This window comes from Triplophysa rosa, linkage group LG15 (genome assembly GCF_024868665.1).
Source record: "Triplophysa rosa linkage group LG15, Trosa_1v2, whole genome shotgun sequence".
Classification (NCBI taxonomy): Eukaryota; Metazoa; Chordata; class Actinopteri; order Cypriniformes; family Nemacheilidae; genus Triplophysa; species Triplophysa rosa.
In genome coordinates this window covers 18,191,258-18,202,975 of record NC_079904.1, presented here as the reverse complement: position 1 = coordinate 18,202,975, position 11,718 = coordinate 18,191,258, and the positions used below count along the sequence as shown (strand labels likewise).

Sequence of the window (11,718 nt, the reverse complement as noted above, 5' to 3'; positions counted from 1 at the left end):
CTCGGATTGCTAAATATTAGATCTCTCTCTAATAAAGCACTTTTTGTTAACGATATGATAACAGATCATAAAATAGACATGCTCTGTTTGACAGAAACATGGCTAAAACCAGATGATTATATTGCTTTAAATGAATCTGTCCCCCAAGATTATTATTATAAACACGAGCCTCGTCTAAAAGGCAGAGGGGGAGGTGTCGCAGCACTTTACAATAACTCTCTTAGCATTTCCCAGAAGTCGAACTCTAAATATAATTCTTTTGAAGTCATGGTTCTTCATGTTTCAACACCTAATACTAAAGATAAAACACTTTTTAAATTGATTCTAGCTATTGTATATAGGCCTCCAGGGCACCACACAGATTTTATTAAAGAATTTGGTGGGTTCTTATCAGAACTAGTACTGGCCGCAGATAGACTCCTTGTCGTTGGTGACTTTAACATCCACGTAGATAACGTTACAGATGCCTTAGGAATGGCTTTCAAAGACACTCTTAACTCCATGGGCATTAGTCAACATGTGTCAGGACCCACTCACCTTCGTAATCATACTTTAGATTTAATACTGTCTTACGGTATAAATGTGGACGACGTTAAAATCCTTCAGCAGAGTGAAGACATTTCGGATCATTATCTGGTATTATGTTTGCTTCACTGGCCTACGGCTGCAAATAAAACTCATTGTTACAAATATGGTAGAACAATAACTTCAACTACCAAAGATGCGTTTCTCGATAATCTGCCCGAATTGTCTCAAATCATGAGAAATAACGTTGAAGATCTTGACATTACCACTGAAAATTTTAATTCCACCTTCTCGGTAACGCTAGACAAAGTTGCTCCACTACGTTTAAAGAAGATTAAAAATGGCAGCCCCACACCGTGGTATAATGAACACACTCAGGCTCTAAAGAAAGCGGCCCGAAAAATGGAGCGCAACTTTAAGAAAACTAAATTAGAGGTATTTCGTACAGCATGGAAGGATAGTATTCGAAAATACAGGAAAGCCCTAAAAACTTCTAGATCCGCCTACTTTTCATCACTAATAGAAGAAAACCAGCACAACCCTAGGTTTTTATTTAACACGGTGGCTAAATTAACAAAAAATAAATCGTCAGTGACTTCTGATCCTGTATATCAGCATAGCAGTGATGAATTTATGAACTACTTCACATATAAAATCCAAGATATTAGAGAAAAAATTATAACAATGCAATCAGAAGTGAAACCCGCTGAACAAACTAACTACAGGCCCTTAAGGAGAAAATGCAATTATTTTATACCGTAGATCAGAGTCTAAAATATTAGATGCACTAGACCTCTAAAGAGATTAGAATTATAAGTATTAACTCATACATAACATCCAAACTAAGGCAAATGAACCCAACTCGACCTGAACTAGAACTACGGCCTCGAATACATCTAATCAAAAGTACAACTCATTACTCCAGATGAAAATGAAGATGGATTTGCTCACTACAGATAAGTTAATGAGCATGGCTCTGACCTTTCTTTGGTTATCTTATTTATGACTTAGCATCTGCAAATCGCAAGTCCAGTACGGTGTACCACAGGGCTCAGTCTTAGGGCCTCTGCTCTTCGCATTATACATGCTACCTCTAGGAGATATAATAAAGCGACACGGAGTTAGCTTTCACTGTTATGCTGATGATACTCAACTTTATATTTCCTCGAAGCCTCATGAAACACAGCAGTTCCATCGAATAATGGAATGCATAGTCGATATAAAAAACTGGATGAGTAACAACTTTTTATTACTGAACTCGGACAAAACGGAAGTGTTACTTATTGGACCGAAAACTGCTATAAGTAACAACCAAGAATACTGTTTAACTATTGACGGATGTTCCATAAAACCCTCGTCGTCAGCAAAGAATCTTGGCGTTCTATTCGATAGTAATCTGTCATTTGAGAGCCACGTCGCCAACACCTGTAAAATTGCGTTTTTCCATTTTAAGAATATATCTAAACTACGTCATATGCTGTCAATGTCAGATGCAGAGAAGTTAATTCATGCATTCATGACATCAAGACTAGACTACTGTAATGCACTGTTAGGTGGTTGCCCTGCAGGCTTATTACAAAAACTCCAATTGGTCCAAAACGCGGCAGCTCGAGTTCTTACACGTACAAAAAAGTATGAACATATTAGCCCGGTTCTGTCAACCTTGCACTGGTTACCTATAAAGCATCGCGTTAACTTTAAAATCTTGCTTATTACCTATAAAGCCTTACATGGTTTAGCTCCTCAGTACTTGAATGAACTCCTTTTGTATTACAGTCCTTCACGTGCATTACGCTCTCAGGCGTCCTGTCAGTTGGTAATACCTAGAATTTCAAAATCAAGTGCAGGTGGTAGATCCTTTTCCTATCTAGCGCCTAAACTTTGGAATAGTCTTCCCTGCACTGTCCGGGAGGCAGACACACTCTGTCAGTTTAAATCTAGACTAAAGACGCATCTTTTTAATCTTGCATACACTACTCTTCCATAATATAAATCTTCTGAGGGTTTAGGCTGCATTAGTTAGATCAACCGGAACCAAAAACACAACTGATGTACTTGTTGCATCAAAGAGTACAGAACAGTACTCTACTCTCAGCCAGTCTTGTCTCATTGTTCCAAGGTTACCACAGCGAGCAGGATGCAGTTCATGGCCTGACCTGATGGTAGAGGGAGAATGGGAAGTGGGGACCTGACAAGAGCTGAGATGATAGAGCTGGATAAAGAAGGACGCGGTCTCTTGACATGTCTTCACCACAAAATTTCAAATGCTATTAGATTATTAATGATAATCTTAAACTATAATTTATTTTATTATTAAGTTTATTTATTTTATTTAGCCTTGTTGTGCAAGTTCTCTGGAGCTTGTGCAGAGGCAGCAGCTTTTGCCAGAGGGGAACTGGAATCCCCTGGTTGGGCCTGGGTTCTCCTGAGGTTTTTTTTCTCGATTAGAGTTTTGGGTTCCTCGCCACCGTTTGCATACTGTTTTTGCACTATCTGCCTGACCGGGGGGGCTGCTTTAGAATTTTAAAGTTTTACTTAATTAATATTGCATATAGGAATTTATATCTGTTATATTTGACCTGTGCTTCTCTCTCCTTTATCCTAAATGTGTGCTCTCACTGAGCGTGTGTGTGTGTGCGTACTTGTCTGTGTACGTACGTTGTGTGTGTGTGTTGTGTGTGTGTGCGTGCGCATCTGTGTGTGTGTGTGTCTCTTGCTTGTGTGTTGGTGGTGTGCGTTTGTGTGTGTGGAGTGTTTTGTTGTGGGTTGTCTGTCTTCTGTTTTCAACCTTTTCTTGTTTTTGCAGGTACAACTTTATTTTTTGCTTGTAGTCAATTGTCTCATGTCAGCTGCTTTGTAACAATGAAAATTGTAAAAGCGCTATATAAATAAAGTTGAGTTGAGTTGAGTAGAAGACACTGTGGCGTGGCAATAAAATGAAGGGGGCCCATGAGTTTGCCATAGCCAAACCCAAGGGCCTTAATCCGTGTTCTTAATCCGGCCCTGCCTACGAAAGGCGACCAACATAGGTAAAACTGAGGTTTAATGAGGTTTCCACTACATACATGGACATGCCCGCTGCTCCCTTAATTATTTTGCCGTCACTGCTTCAGAATCGGGTTGGGGCAGACACAGGCTGATGCACAATAATTATCTACCGGTCACCATTACTTTGTACCCACGTTCTCACTACACGCTGTTTTGTTGTCAATAAACATACACGATGGTGCTGCCACCGACATTTACGTTTTCTGTGCTCTCTGTGTGCTGCTGCTAGCTACATGTTCCTATGAGGAGCTGTTAGCTGCCTCAATTGTGCCTGTAGTAGCGGTAACCTTAGTGATCAATTCCCAAATTATCTATGACTGAGCTGGTGATTTTTCTGGACTGAAAAAAATGGACTGCAAAACTGCCACATAAAGGCAATGAAGAGACAAAAAACAATCCCCTGGTTTTTTTCAAAAACCAAACAACGTTAGTATCCTATGCCTGTTGACTTTTCCCAGATGTGGCAGATTAGTTTTGTTATTTATTTGTATATCTAGTCTTTTGCACTTAGCAAACACAGCAAAAAAAAGAACGCTTGGATAAATCAAATAATTTATCGTTAGGAAATAATGTTTTATCTGGACTTGCAAGACTAAATTATAGGGTCCTGGCATAACATTATCATCTAACCCAATGTGCTGTATAATTTGACTGAGGTAAATCTACTGACTTATGTTTAAATGTTTAAATAAAACATAATTTTGCTGAAGGCATGAAGTTTTGGTGGGTGATTGGCGTACTAGACAAATAACAGTTTGATCATGCATTGCTAGTGTTGATCAGGAAGGCCATGATTTCAAATAAGAATCCTCCAATGGCTTTAGGTGCAAACCATTAGCCCAAATAATGCAAAGTAATTACTTGAGCACTAGTTAAAGCCCAAATTACACACAATAACTAACTGAGTTGAAATCATTTGCTGACAGCTTGGTCCCCCCAGTTAAAAAATCCCATCTGCGCCCCTGGTTGTAATTCATTTTTTAGGTCCGTTCTTCTGTCACGTCTGCCACAGACTCGAGAGACGCAGAGAGTGCAAAACGATACTTTTAATAAACATAAACAAGATACACAGAATGAGATACACATGGATGCGGGAGCCTGGGAAATTTAGTCCAAGTCGGAAACACGGGAAGAGAGAGGGGAACGTGACAAAAGTTTAGTATCACTTTCTCGGTCTTTATATATATTTTTTTCCACATTTGAGAATAATAGTAAACCAATCAAAACAATGGAATAACATATTTACTGTGGGAATTATTTTGTGACTAAATAAATAAACTCTAAGTTTTATTTTAGCATTTTCAAAATTGTCACTCTTTGCCTAGATTTTGAAAAATTGCATTTTATCATGCAGCTTCTGAGGTGCTCAAACTGTGAAGCTTTTAAAACAGTATTTATGGAATTTCCATCAATGTTTGGACTCTTATAGGCTGCTTTTATTCATTATTTGGTCAAAGTAATCAATTAAAAAAAACTGTTGGCAAGATTTGTTTGTTTACTAAAGTAATTTCAAACATTAAAACATACACACATAAACACACACTAAAAATTTTTGAGATCATGAGAAACGATTTTTGCAAGTGATTCCATACTTTTGACCAGTAGTGTACATCATACAGTATAATTAAATTAAAAAATTGTACAGTACATGTATTAAGTATTTATGAATCATTACATTAATATAGGCATTTAGCAAATGTTATTTTTACATGAATTTAGCTAATGTTTAGATGCAGAGCTAATTACAACAGTGAGAAAAACAATAACATTCATAATATTTTTTTAAAATAAATTCAGCTTCAGAACCGAATAATGACCATCTTTGCGGGTGTACTATCTCTCTTTAAAGTTAAGCAACAGGCTATGGCTTTCTTGAAAGATGGTAAACTGAAGGTTTCTGATCTGAGACCCCTTTTCACTCAAGAATGTTATCAGTCATGGCACATGAACTAGGACATTTTGGGTGGCTGAGTCATTATGGTCCTCGTATGGTTCATTTACAGGGGATAACAGAGAAAGTAGCAGCTATGTAAGTGAGAGCTTTCATGGAAAAATTATTTTGTTTGTTATTCTTCACACTCGCTTTGTAAATACGAACACTTGAAAGGATCCCCCTGTCTTTGGCACATAGGGGAAGCCCCATCTTTCACAGGGGGGTTGTAGGTGTTGGGAACCAGTTTGTTTTTCCAAAAACGAGTGGGAGGTTTTTTTTAGCTCAGTGATAACTTACTGATGGTGCAGATGGCGGTGGAGGGGGCTATCTCTGTAGCACTAGGGCCGTGCAGCGTCCGGGACTGCCCCATCTGAGTCAGTTAAGGCCTGTGGTCCATTTATGTACCTGCACCTGAAACCTGAAGAAGCCGAGACCTTCTCTGTTAGCCTTATGCGCTTGCAAATGCTTGCACACGAAGGGGGAGGTTTCTGTATATGCATTGTTTTACAGTATGTTACAGAGGCTAACCGTGGTTTATGGCAGTGTGTGGGTTTGCTCATCATACTTTAAGTCAAGTTGTTCAGTGTATATACTGTATGTGCAGAGCCGCCCCATAAGAACAGAAAGTCAGACACCTGATTGACCAATCAGGGCTGAGTATTTCAAAGTGCCATGTTTTAAATAGCATTATTAACCAACATCAATTAAAAGTTTTTAAAAGTTAGTAACAAATGAGATGAATGTGGTTTAAGATAAGGAAAGTATATCAATCATTTTTAACTGGTGGGAAAGCTATATAAACGTGTAAATAATAAAATAGTTTGAAAATATATTTTTGAAAAAAAAGCATTTTCAGATGTCAAAGTAAATATTAACAGGAAATAAGGATGTGCGTCCATTAAAAAAACTATCATCACTTGGTAGACAAATTGTGCAGACTCAAATAACGGGTCGTCATGCCCTTATAGTTAAAAACCATTAACAAAACAATGCAAGATAAAAGTAAATAGAAACTATGACCTGAACTTCATTCAAATATTCAGATTCTCTTAATAGGACTAGTTGTTATAATCCCATAATATAAATGCGGTAAATAAATTTGTGATAAGAAATTCAAGAGAGATTTTCAAATAAAATACTCAAAGTATACATACAATTCTGTGGTGTATACAAAAAATGTAATATACAGCCACCCGTGACCGCAACGTCTCTATGACCATCTGCCCGCAGTGCGGGCAAGATGAGTCCACGAAGGCTGCCTCAGCGTGTTGGACCCCCAAACACCTGACACAGACATCGTGCTTGTCCCCTTCCTCGATGAGGACACCGCACCCACGAGAACAGCAGGACATGCCACGCTGGAGAAATTAGCTCTTTTAGAATGCAGACGGTGAGTCACCGTCTGCAGGCTCGAACACCTCTGGAACCGCCGAGACGCCCAGGGGAAGTCGCTGCAGTAAGGGACAGTCCACTGCACCACGTCGTAGAACCGGCAATAGAAGTTTTTTTGCTAAGTAGCAAGAGAAGATCCTCATACCGAAAGCTCCGAAGAACAAAAGGTGAATGAATGATGCACGCCGTCTCCCTTTTATACCCGGATTTCCGGGGCAAAGTCCGGCATGCAAATTTCATTTGCCAATTTTCATTGGCCTTTTCTAAGTAGTCGGAAACGATTGGTTCTCAGGGACGAACCCCATCTGTCGGTTCGACACAACGTCGAGAGACCGACAGAAAGGGAACAACAATTAAAGGAATCTCTCGGTGTACTCCACAATGTCAGCCTCACCCTGACGGATGCTACAAAAGAGGTGAGCCTGGTGAGACCTGCTGGGTTCAGCGATGGCTGAATCGTTCTGTCACGATATGAGTGGGGAAGAACCCAAGTGCAGGCAGGCGGTGAAGGGGTTAACACAAGACTAATAACAAACGACAAAACAGAAAACAAAAACCCACAATGGGGAAAACAGGACACGGTCACTTAACAATAACTCAAAAAACAAACACTTCCCTCGAAGGGGTAAAATAAACAATAATCACAAACCACGACACACCGTCAAAAACAAGGCAAGGTAATCCACATATAATCACGAGGCAAGGTAAGAGGAACACGAGCATAACGTGGGAAATACACAAAACGATTCAGCACAGGACAGTAAACACAAGGGCATTAAATAGGGAGACTAACAAAGGAAGATAACAATGGGCAGGTGTGGGTAATGAGACACAGCAGGAAAGCTATACAGGGAACGAGAGGGGCGGGGCCAAAGACGAGACACGAGAAAGCACATGGCATGTCAATAGTAAACAATGCCATGTCTTTCTCACACTAAACCTAAGGCTTTGTCATGACTCTGCCACAAGACCAAGAATAGACATGACATGATGAGGCAGAGTCATGACAGACAACTATCTGTCATGTCACCCGGGTAGTCACTCCCTGTAGCATTAATTGTGCTAATGAGTGCATGCACGAAGTTGACTGCAAGCTGCTTCGTGACGTTTTGCACTGCCAATCTATCTACACAATAGCTGTTTACAGTATAATTTGATAGTCTTCTAGCTTTCATAGACGCCACAATGCAATGCCAGATTTCTTGTGTAACATACTGTACGCATGTAAGTGTTGCGTTTGGTTTTTAGTACAACATTGCAGATAGTATCACACCTTATGTTGTAGTTACAACGCAACCTCTTGTGCAAAAATAAATAATACTTTGTTGATAAATGTGTCGTCTTAAAATTTAAATCTGTCACTATGGTTACAGGCATCCTGTGTTGTGTGAAGTGAACTGAGCACCTTGAAGTAAATGTGAAGAGTTCATGTTTTCAACTCCGTTTTTATTAATTTTCATAAACCATGTTATGTAAGTAACAGTACAGTAATGTAAGTTAAAAAGTTATCAAGCAATGAAATAAGAACAAATGGCAAATAGAACAGGTACAAATTATGTGTTTTTATGTAGGTGTAAAAGTATAATTTAGAATAATTCAGTGAGCTAGTAAAATAAAACATTGAAGAAGCATAACTGTACATTTACTGTAATTAAATGTACAGGCTGCTGAACACAGTTAGTCACTGTTGTGCTTAATACATTTGCCTCTTGCAGAATGTTGTTCAACTCTTATGATTTCTGACTGTGATTTGACTGAGATTGATATTTTTTCTTCAGGTTGTGTTGGGGAGAAATCTGGAGGCAGTGATGCTGTACATGGCCAGTGATGAGGCACGGAGGGCCATCTCCGCCTTCCCGATACTATTCTTCGAGGGTCAGACACACTCTCCCAAGTTAAATCTAGATTAAAATCGCATCTTTTCAGCAAAGCATACATATGATGCATACCAGCATTATCTCTTGTTTATAAGTAAATGAACAGCAGCTATGATAAATATTCTGCCCTCCTCCCCTACCACAGATTATGCCGGCTCAAGTAGGACCACCTGGTGTCATCCTCCTGTGAGAGCCTGCGGTCTGACTGACCATTGGGACACCCATACCGAGGGTTACTACAGATTACACCAGCTCCAGCTGATTGTCACGTGCCATCCTCATCCGAGAACCTGTGGACTTCATGTGCCATCCTCATGCGAGATCCTGTGGACTTCATGTGCCATCCTCATGCGAGATCCTGTGGACTTCATGTGCCATCCTCATGCGAGAACCCGTGGACTACATGTGCCATCCTCATGCGAGAACCTGTGGACTACATGTGCCATCCTCATCCGAGAACCTGTGGACTACATGTGCCATCCTCATGCGAGAACCCGTGGACTTCATGTGCCATCCTCATGCGAGAACCCGTGGACTTCATGTGCCATCCTCATGCGAGAACCTGTGGACTACATGTGCCATCCTCATGCGAGAACCTGTGGACTACATGTGCCATCCTCATGCGAGAACCCGTGGACTTCATGTGCCATCCTCATGCGAGAACCTGTGGACTTCATGTGCCATCCTCATGCGAGAACCCGTGGACTTCATGTGCCATCCTCATGCGAGAACCTGTGGACTTCATGTGCCATCCTCATGCGAGAACCTGTGGACTACATGTGCCATCCTCATGCGAGAACCTGTGGACTTCATGTGCCATCCTCATGCGAGAACCCGTGGACTTCATGTGCCATCCTCATGCGAGAACCTGTGGACTTCATGTGCCATCCTCATGCGAGAACCTGTGGACTACATGTGCCATCCTCATGCGAGAACCTGTGGACTTCATGTGCCATCCTCATGCGAGAACCCGTGGACTTCATGTGCCATCCTCATGCGAGAACCTGTGGACTTCATGTGCCATCCTCATGCGAGAACCTGTGGACTACATGTGCCATCCTCATGCGAGAACCTGTGGACTTCATGTGCCATCCTCATGCGAGAACCCGTGGACTTCATGTGCCATCCTCATGCGAGAACCTGTGGACTTCATGTGCCATCCTCATGCGAGAACCTGTGGACTACATGTGCCATCCTCATGCGAGAACCTGTGGACTACATGTGCCATCCTCATGCGAGAACCCGTGGACTTCATGTGCCATCCTCATGCGAGAACCTGTAGACTACATGTGCCATCCTCATGCGAGAACCTGTGGACTTCATGTGCCATCCTCATGCGAGAACCCGTGGACTACATGTGCCATCCTCATGCGAGAACCCGTGGACTTCATGTGCCATCCTCATGCGAGAACCCGTGGACTTCATGTGCCATCCTCAAGTTGAACAAATTCCCTCAGTTTATAAATGTTTGAATGTTTGATGAAACTGTACTTGATATACATTTCTCTGTGTTTCTAGTCCTAGACCTCGTCCTGAAATAACCATCAATATCCCAACACACCTACACCAGCTCCTGTATCTGAGTGAGTAGAACCGATTGTCTCAATGTATAAATGTCTAAGTGTTTTCTGAAACGGTACTTACAGTACATTTCTTTATATTTTAGGCATACATCTCTTCCCTCTGGGCTCTTGGAAAAGTTAAGGGCTCTCACACAAGCTCCACCTCTTCAGTGAGTTGCACAAATTGGTTCAGTTTATAAATGTTCGAATGTTTGCTGAAACGGTACTTGATATGCATTTCTTTGTGTTTTAATTCGTAGATCTCCTCCTTCGGGCTCTTCTCCTTCAGGCTTCTTTAAAAGGCCACAGCCCGTTGTCACAGAGGCTTCATCTTCTACGTGAGTTAAACAAACAGTCTCAGTTGATAAATGTTTAATTGTTTGTAGAAACCGTACCTAATATACATTTTATTGTGTTTTTAGGCATCAAGGTCTTTCAACGAGCTCCTCATGAAATGGAGTGAGCCCACGGGACGGCAAGAACACAACTCTGGGTACAGTATCAATGCTCTTTATTTACCCTAATTGGGGATGAACATGTGTGAGATTTATCCACTCTGATTGGTTCTTAACAGCTGTTGCACAGAAGCAGGAGATGGGTGGGCCAGAAATGTCTAGCATATCCCCCACCACATCTTCACCAGCTCCTGTACCTGAGTGAGTAGAATGAGTTCTGTCAAATTATAAATGTTTGAATGTTTGCTGAAACTGTACCTAAAGTGCTTTATCTTGTATTATTAGGCATAAGTCTCCTTCTGGCTTATTTAAAAAGTTGAGAGCTCCTCTCACAGAGGGTCCACCACTTCAGTGAGTTGAACAAATTCTCTCAGTTTATAAATGCTCAAATGTTTGATGAAATGGGACTTAAAGTAGATTTCCTTGTATTTTTAGACATCAAGATTCTTCGACAGCCTCCTCTACAGTAAATGGAGTGAGACCAGGAGAAGGGCAGAAGAACACTACTGCAAAAAGAACAGTATCAATGCTCTTTATTTTTCAAAACTGCTGATTTCAGTCATTGGATGTGTTATTCATCTACTCTGATTTGTTCTCAACAGCTTTTCCACAGAGGCAGGGGGTGGGGAGCTCTTTGAGGACAGGCTGCAGTGCTGACGAACTCTGTAAGATGTTGGATGCACTGCACCTGTCCGAAAAGGCATACTTTACAACACCGAACAGGCCAAATCCTCTTCTTCGTCCAGCCACATTTGTTTTTCAAAAACAACCCACATTTGGTTAGTTGTTATATTTTGTTTCAACACTCATTTAATACTGAAAATCTTAGTTTTTGATATTAATCTTTGGATGAACAAGTGTGTCATTTATCTACTTGGATTCGAACAGGTTTTGCACAACATCCGATGCTGGCTGGACAAGAAACA

General features: G+C 40.9%; 1 protein-coding gene across 2 annotated transcripts; it reads left to right on the top strand.

Annotated features, from left to right (window-relative positions):
• Nucleotides 1–8,678: 8,678 nt before the first annotated feature.
• Nucleotides 8,679–11,386, top strand: LOC130565746 (uncharacterized). 2 transcript variants are annotated; one of them, XM_057352786.1, is made up of 9 exons: nucleotides 8,679–8,773; nucleotides 8,921–10,213; nucleotides 10,294–10,358; nucleotides 10,442–10,507; nucleotides 10,598–10,675; nucleotides 10,760–10,830; nucleotides 10,912–10,993; nucleotides 11,078–11,143; nucleotides 11,228–11,386. In XM_057352786.1, the coding sequence occupies exons 1-3, from the start codon at nucleotides 8,707–8,709 to the stop codon at nucleotides 10,314–10,316; spliced, it is 1,383 nt and encodes a 460-aa protein (XP_057208769.1). In that variant the 5' UTR covers nucleotides 8,679–8,706; the 3' UTR covers nucleotides 10,317–10,358; nucleotides 10,442–10,507; nucleotides 10,598–10,675; nucleotides 10,760–10,830; nucleotides 10,912–10,993; nucleotides 11,078–11,143; nucleotides 11,228–11,386. The 2 variants fall into 2 exon arrangements, 1 of the variants encoding a protein (XP_057208769.1); XR_008964409.1 differs by having other exon boundaries at nucleotides 8,747–8,773; nucleotides 8,921–9,007.
• Nucleotides 11,387–11,718: the final 332 nt, after the last annotated feature.

Excerpts from the sequence above, each read along its gene's own strand:
- LOC130565746 (XM_057352786.1), top strand. The coding sequence starts at position 8,707 with ATGCTGTACATGGCCAGTGATGAGGCACGGAGGGCCATCTCCGCCTTC. Across the intron at positions 8,774-8,920 it reads CCCGATACTATTCTTCGAGG|ATTATGCCGGCTCAAGTAGG; the intron begins GTCAGACACACT and ends CCCCTACCACAG. Across the intron at positions 10,214-10,293 it reads ACTTCATGTGCCATCCTCAA|TCCTAGACCTCGTCCTGAAA; the intron begins GTTGAACAAATT and ends CTGTGTTTCTAG.